Source organism: Rhea americana, unplaced genomic scaffold, assembly GCF_003343005.1.
Source record: "Rhea americana isolate MKP2758 unplaced genomic scaffold, rheAme1 scaffold_410, whole genome shotgun sequence".
NCBI classification, from domain to species: Eukaryota; Metazoa; Chordata; class Aves; order Rheiformes; family Rheidae; genus Rhea; species Rhea americana.
The window spans coordinates 113,039-121,052 of NW_028186547.1; the positions used below are offsets into that span (position 1 = coordinate 113,039).

Consider the following 8,014-nt stretch of genomic DNA (forward strand, 5'->3'; position numbering starts at 1 on the left):
AGAGGGAGAGGGAAGGGGAAAGGGAAGGGGAAGGGGAAAGGGAAAAGGAAAGGGAAAGGGGAAAGGAAAGGGGAAGAGAAGGGGAGGGGAAGGGGAAGGGAAGAGGAAAGGGAAAAGGGAAAGGAAAGGGGAAGGGGAAGAGGAGAGGGAAGGTGAAAGGGAAGGGGAGAGGAAAGGTGAAAGGGAAGGGGAAGGGAAGAGGGAAGGGAAAAAGATTGCCACAGTCTCAGGAAAGACCAGTCTGTGCCTGTTTCTTGGCGTAGTTGATATAGCATCCCTCCAACTATGTCTTGAAATTTGGCTCAAGAAATGTACCTTTCTCAGCTACATTGCAGCTAAGTGCACAGATAGCAAAAAAGTGTTTCAAGCAGCATAGTGACCAGGATTGTACTGAGCCAGCCGCGCACATGGCTCCCTGGCCCTCTTACAGGTTTCCTTCAGTGAGAATACAAAGAAGCTGAAAGTCGAAAGGACGCAGGGCTGAGGCAGGAACACTGGTTCTCTGCTGCTGGTCATTTCTCCATGTTCTGACCTCACTATATTCCCCAAACATACACCAGCCCATGGTGCTTCCTCAGCAACTTTGGCTCCCCYCCTGCACTGGATAAAGTCGCCATACACTCATCACACATCATGCACAAACTTAAGTGCTTGCTTTGCTTTGCTGCCAGTTGCTGGGTAGTGACTGTGATGTAGCAGCCAGCATCAGGGAGAGCAATAATACATATATATGAAGTGAAAGTAGAGATGGGGGGGGGGGAGAGATTACTACTGAAAATACCATTTGGATGCAATGATCGCAAGGGATGTGGAAGCTTCCTTCCCAAAGCTGCTCGGTCCTGGCCTTGCAGACCTAGATCTGTGCTTCTGCAGTTTTGGCAATGCGCCCTTTCCTTTCCTTTAGCTGTCCTAGCTACCTCTACAACATGCGTATCCGCCTAGATCAGTGTAACTGCAAATTATACAACGTGTGCTTGCCTCTTAGAAAATCAGAACTTGAGCAACAAGGCAGAACCAAGCAGCAAATCACGGAAGGAAAGGACAGCTTTCACCAAGGAGCAGCTACAGGAGCTGGAAGCTGAATTTGCCCACCATAATTACTTGACAAGGCTCAGGAGATACGAGATAGCTGTGAACCTGGATCTCACAGAGAGACAAGTAATTCCTGCACCCCTACCTCCTCAGCTTCTCTTCCCTTTCCCACAATTTCTTCCTAATGAAGCAGACATGTTACTCAAGGGTGGACTTTTGTAATGGCACAAAGGTATTTTAATACAAAACCTCCAAATTCTTTTAAAGCATATTCATTGAAATTAGTTAATAAATGTAATTCTGTTAATCTAAACTACAGAAGACACATTTAGAAATGACTGATATCTACTGAGCTGTTGTTTGTCACCGCTCTTTGGTGCATCCTGATGTGCCATGACTTGCAGGTGGAATATGGATATTGTGTTACCAAGATGTTATTTGAATATTATATGATTAATAACTTGCATCTTTCCTGGGTCATGTAATATTTTGACAGGATAAGGAAAGACAAAAATATAGAGTTTTATGGAGACAGATATTTCTGTTCTCCCATTGTGATAGACAGGGTTTCCTTATCAAAACTTAACGAACAGCAGAGGAATTGCTCAATTAAATGAAGCCAGTTACAATTCCTGAAACGTTAGATTGATCATCCTGGCTGTTAAAAGGCGTTTAGGGGCACTGTGCCCATTAAATGGACATGAGGAGCTGACACAGAGATGGACCCTGAGCAAAGCACTTGTACTGCCTTTGCTGGTTTCTAGGGGAAACATCTGTCTACAACAGATTACAGAGAATGGTTCCTGCTCTTTTTAGCGAGATGGCTCAGTTAACCTTCTGAGGCCTCTTCCACCTTTTTCTTCTAGAATTCCACAAGATATCCTTTTATCAATATGCACATAGATACATGAGGTACAGTTCAAACTGTAAATAACAGTTTGTAAATAAGGCTATAAATAAGGCTGTAAATAACATTTCCTTTCTATCACCCAGGTCAAAGTATGGTTTCAAAACAGAAGAATGAAGTGGAAGCGAGTTAAAGGCGGGCAGCCAGTGTCCCCCCAGGACCATGACACAGAAGATGTGGACTTTGCTGCCTCACCTAGCTCTGAATAGACCTTGTGGCAGTGAGGAAGGGTATGGAGAAGGACTGCTCACGGAGCAGATGTGCGCGGCTCCGGATCAGTGCCGTCACCGCGAGATGAGCCTGCCTGTGAAACCTGTAGCCCTGAGCCTTTGAAAGGGGGACAATGCTTTAAGTGCAGAGGCACTTAAAGAACACAGGAAAAAAAAAAACCAAGGAAGGACATGACTTTGATTTTTGTCTGAATGAATTTAACTTTCTGGAATTGTCTTACTACCACAGATGTGACTTCAGAATATTAACTAAAAACACTGAATACAAAGCAGTAATAATGTTGTCTAGGCTCTCAAAAGCTCAGAAAACACAGGTCATCAGGCAGAAGGAAAAGGTTCAATGAGTGATAATACAATGCCGTATTCACATCCAATCCTTCCCTGGTCACTTCTATTTGCTCTGCATTTGGAGCTGGCAAGGCATATTTTCCTTGTGCCTTCCTCCAAGACAGCAATAAATGCTTTGAYAGTCACTGATTTTTCATGCAATATGTATGGAAAACATACATGGCTAGGCAATAAGATAAAAARCAAAAATTTGAGGGCAAAGTTATAGGCGCAGAATGCTGCTTGCCCACTGGAGAAGAGGTGGCTTTCCCCTTAGGAATACAGAGGGCAGGTGCCCTGCTGATAGCAACAATTTGCAGCAGGAGATTTCTTCCATGCTTACAGCAAATCCTGAAATCACATTGCTAAATCTCAAATTCAGATATTTTTTCAAAACAATCATTACCAAATATCACATCAGATACAACAAATATTAAGCCTTCTGAACACAGTAGCTGTCACTGTTTTATTTTAGACATTTTTGTTTATTTAACTTAAAGAAAACTTCTCTTTCATGCCTTTCTTTTGTATTTCTGGAAATTCTCTGAACAACCAGTATTTTCTTTGTGAGTTTAGGATTGTTAGGAGAAGCAGAAAATGATATGAGGAGTGACTTAGCTGAGTTTACATGCCCTCAAATTCTTGGGATTTTTTCTGTGTCTTGGAGATAAAATTTTCTACATAACAAGCATGCACATGTGTTTATTTTAATTATGCACAAATACATCTGTCAATCAAGATATTGTCTAAATTTACACTTATTACTCATAGACCTCAAAATCAATATCTGAATTTATCAAATTTATGGTTATGTGACAAACTTAGCCTTTTTTGCCTGTTTGCAAAAGTTTCATTGTTATATTATTTTTTGTGATTTTTTTTTTTTTAGTGTTTGCAACTGTTCAGCTAGTTCATACAAATGCAAAGTATCTTTTCTCTTCAAAACATGTAGCCATATTGTGGCTTTTTTGTTGTTCCATTTTGATTTTTATTGGTGTTTGATCACCTCCGCCTTTGAGAGCCTTTGAGGACATCAGAAAGCTTTACCAGGCAATCTTTAAAGCCACTAAAGCTGAGATAGCCAACTGCCCCTATTTCAAGTGTAAATAATATGTAAAAAAAAGCTTTCCAATACAAGATCATAAATTGTCCTGGCACCACCAAATATCTTAACTTCCACTTGAAAATGGTCCCCTTTCAATCCAAACTTGTACTATATCAAGTTTTTTACACAATTTTTACAAAGTTTTAGGAAAGCATAGTGTCTATTTCTATTTCTTCTGTCCTTTTGTTTAATGTATTATAATGTAATTTTGCCTTTTTTAAACAGAATGTCACACTAACATATTACATAATGAGTCTTGAGAATACTGAAACTCATGTTTAAATACTTGAAAGGTAAGCAGTACGTGGAACTGTGGCATGCTGTCGTACTATCTTCATTTCGTCTTACTGTGATGCATCGTTATTTGGCATTAACTTGGAGAAACCCAAAGTACTCTGCAGATATGGCGGATATAAAGTTACATATCTGGATGATATGTTCATAAAGTTATCTGTGGTTATACCACTTTGTAAAAGTCCTCAGAATAGTTAATATGAACATTTGCTTTAACAGAGGTGCTGGATTCTTTTCAAAGAGCTAAGAACTACTGCATCTACTATGAAAAATTGTCCATTCCACTTCACCTTTTAAAATTTCCAAACTATTTGTCAGATGAAAATTGAACATTTTAGAGTATACATTAATGCAAAAATGATTTTAAAATAAAGAAACTTGAGAAGTGAAAAGTTATACAATGTATTTTCTGTGCTGTGACCACAGCAGGGATTCAAAGAGCAGTAAATCCTGTGAGTTTCAGAGGTGACATCAGCCTGCCACCTCCTCCCCGCTGTGCTTAGGCAGTGTGCAAGCTGCAGAGTCTATTTTGTGATGAGATCTGTTCGGCTCTTGGCTACCATAATAACCAAAATGAATCTAGATCAACTCCTCACCCAGACAGAAGCTTAATAAGTATTCCCTTTAGGAGGCTGATTGGATCCTAGTTCACTTAAAAGTGAGTCAAAGGGATCTTAGTTCGCATCTATAATTACAGCTCCTAAACTGTTCCTGCTGTGACCCTTGGCAAATAGGGTACAAGTTCTGCATGAGATCATTTCACACTGGAGTTTCCATGTGAAACTGTCAGCTTATTCTGAGATTTTAGTGTTTCATAATGGAACATTTTATCATCGAAGCATTTGACCCCTGAACCTTTGTTGACAAGACTCTTTCAGGCAAAGTTGTTCGTCCGGGAGCAAAATCTCAGACTTGCAATGTTAATGTAAAGGGGAAACACTCCACGTTTGCAAATTCTGTTACTGGCACTACATTGCAAGGGCAATGCTTAAAGTCAGTCAATTTTTGCCCAGATTGCACCCGGGAGAAAGCCTCTAGCTATTGCTGGAGGTTTAGATAGTACTTATTCAGAAAAAATGTCCCTGGGAATTTGACTCTCTGAATGAATTTCAAAACTTTCCAAACAAACAACAAAATATAAAAGCTATTGATGCCAAATCTCCTGAATATGTTTCTTCTTATTTTGACAATTTTTTTATTTCAAGATGTTTTAAGCCATATTACAGTTACCTCATGGAGATAGTTGTCTCATGGATGCGATATAACATCCAGTCAGGTGCTTTAAAGAAAATTTACAGCAATAATCACTAGTATTAATAAAATAGATTAAAAAAACAGTCATAATTAACTGTCAGCATAGCTGAACCTCTCTGTGCACAGCTATGAGATTGACATATTATTAAATTACGGTTCCTTTGTAGACATTGTTCAGGCTGGCCTCATCTGTTAACTGCAATTTTTTTTCAGCATCTGAACAATAAAGGTTATCTTCAGGCATCTGTGGCAAACATATTCAGAATACCTACTTCAAAAGAAAAGATTATAAATCAGTTCCTTAGAAACACAGGTATACCGAAGATTGCGGATAAACAGCTCAGAAAAAAAAATAACTCCTCAGGGTGTAGTAACATTCTGCTCTGTTCCTTCTGCATGTAGTTCTTCCCAGGTTGTTACTCTTAATTATCAACTAATATGCAGGAAAAGGATTTGTAGAGAGAGAATCCTACTGCATCCTCGATCCAGAGACAGAAAGCTGGACTGCTGTGCAGGGAAACACATATGCCGAAGCACTGCTGTRCCTGGCCACAGAGCATTCATCTCACGCAGGACCAGGCAGCTGCAAGGCACAGCAGGAACCGTAACTGGGGACGAAACACTTTGCCCCGCTCTAGCTCTCCTGGGCAGGGACTCTAAAGAGAAACCTGCCTATCTTGCAGGGTAAACCAACCTGCATTATTTACAGTCTTAGTACTAGATCAAGCAGAAATTCAGCAACAATGAAAGATAGATGTTTTTCAGAATGGGAGACAGGCTAGATGACCTTTGGGAATATATTTTTCTGGTTTGATAGTAGCAAATGAACAGTAATAAAATGTTTTGCCTAAGGGCTTACCATTAGGAAATCTCTTCCCATCCCAGAGAGCAATCTGGCTCCCATGTAGACATTGTCAGCAGCCATCACCAATAAGGGCTTGTAGAAGTACGTATGGTGTCACCAGAGCTGCGAGGAAGTGTTAAGATTCCTATTTTGGAAATGTATTTTTATTCCTTTCTGAAGGAAAGAGTGCTCTGCAGAAGATGTGATGCCATTTCACGTCAGTTGGCCCTTGCCTAGCCTTGCTCSTGCTCAGAAGAGTGTCACCTCATGGTGAGAGCTTTGGTGTTTACTGTAGACAGCAAAAATCTCTCTCTACCCAAGAGAAACCATTTTCTGCCATTGCAGGGTTTGAGCACAGTGCATCTTACACTAGCAGGAGCAAAGTATCAACCCAGGGCTGTCACAGAAATGCTTCCTCCCTTCTTTACTTAGCAGAAGTGCTGTGTTAGGTTATTTTCATTCACTCTTGTTTGTTTTTCTAAATGTTGCTAGTTGTGGCCAGGAAATCACAAACATCTCATGCCTTTCTGAAGGAGACTCCCAGCAGCCTCACTGTGGCTCACTGGGTCCACAAGTCCCCAGTGGAGGCCTGACAGGAACCCCCATGCCTTGGGCAGGCTGCACCGCACCTCCCTGCTGTCTCCAGATCAGGCTTCTCCAGAGACACCCAAAACTGCTGCACGACCTGTGTGAGTGCCATGAGTCCTGCTGGGGAGCACCCTACACTTCATCATGGCCATGTTAAGCCTGCAAGGAGAGGGGCAACACTGCAGCCAGATGTAAACTTGAATGCMCTAAATGAGCAACTTGTCCTAAATCACAAGCCACGGGTAGTGAAAGGCCCTAACAGAGCAAACAGTGGCATCAGCCTTCATAAATTATTTTTATGCCTAGAGAAGCTGCTTGCAGCCCCAAGAATTTCAGATTTATTTTCCACATGCCACAGTCCCTGCTGCTGCAAACCTTAGTCTCTCCAAGAAGCAGCCATTCTCTGTCAGCATTATAATCTGGTGAAAAGGCTAAGGAATGGTATATTTGCTCACAACTGCACTTTTCACTGCGGCTGGTAATAAAAAGTGTCCAATAAAAACATGACACTTCCTTTTCCATAAGGTATTATTTAAGTGGATATGACTGTATTTCATCAGGGAGACAGCAGAGTGAAAAATTGGAAGCAACAGCTCTGCTCTCCTTTAAACACTTTTTAAAGCTATGACATACCTCTATTAATGTTTTCTTAAACCACCTGCTCATACTTTTCCCTGACAATGTAAGGGCAAAGCTTGTGGAGACCATACTTGTGCACCACAGTGGTGAAACTATTTGAGTCAGTTGGCTGTGGCTGAGGCAAAAGCTGTGATGTATTCTGTATATCCTCCAAGACACTTATTGAAAGGGCTGGGAAAGCAAGGTGCTAAGAGAGCACAAGCTAGACAAAATATCCAGAGGCTGCCTGCCCATAGGATTCACTCCAACAGAACCACTGCTCTTTGTCCAAGTAAACTTGTGACCCTTCAGGGGCAGGTAACTTCGCTTTCCCCTGTGTGCCATAGGTCTGGCTGAGTTACAGCCACATGATGTGACATTCATTACCTGCCTTTCCTGAGCATCCTTTCCTGTGGCAGTTTTTTCCTGTGTAACAGATGCCAAAGTTGCAGGTGGTGGATAATGCCTCTCTTTATCAGGCTATCTGGTCCTGGCATTCATGAGTGTTCAAAAAAAAGCCCTCCAAAACCAAAAGCCTCTGGAAACTGAACAACATTTTTGCAGTGCAATCTCAAAGCTGCACAACTTGGGGGGCGTGGGGGGATTGCTGTAAGCTATGAACTGGTGACAGCAACACTTCTGGCAGCACTTTTGAGAAGATATCCCTTGTCTGAAGTAATCATGATTTAAGTTTTGCTTCCTTCCCCACACAGAAGACTTTGATTTGCTCTATGCTATCCACAGGTTTCCATTAGCCAGGGTAGTTCAGGGATGCTGATGAGCTGCACAGTGTAATTTTTCAATGAAACAGCAAG

At 41.4% G+C, this 8,014-nt stretch overlaps 1 protein-coding gene across 1 annotated transcript in view; it reads left to right on the forward strand.

The window, feature by feature from the left end:
• Positions 1-3,273, forward strand: part of MEOX1 (mesenchyme homeobox 1) — a 7,988-nt gene extending 4,715 nt beyond the window's left edge. The window contains exons 2-3 of the mRNA XM_085314723.1: positions 986-1,158; positions 2,026-3,273. Coding sequence (XP_085170849.1) covers positions 986-1,158; positions 2,026-2,148 — 296 coding nt within the window. The 3' untranslated portion in view covers positions 2,149-3,273. The remainder of the gene's footprint in view (positions 1-985; positions 1,159-2,025) is intronic.
• The last annotated feature ends 4,741 nt before the right edge of the window (positions 3,274-8,014 follow it).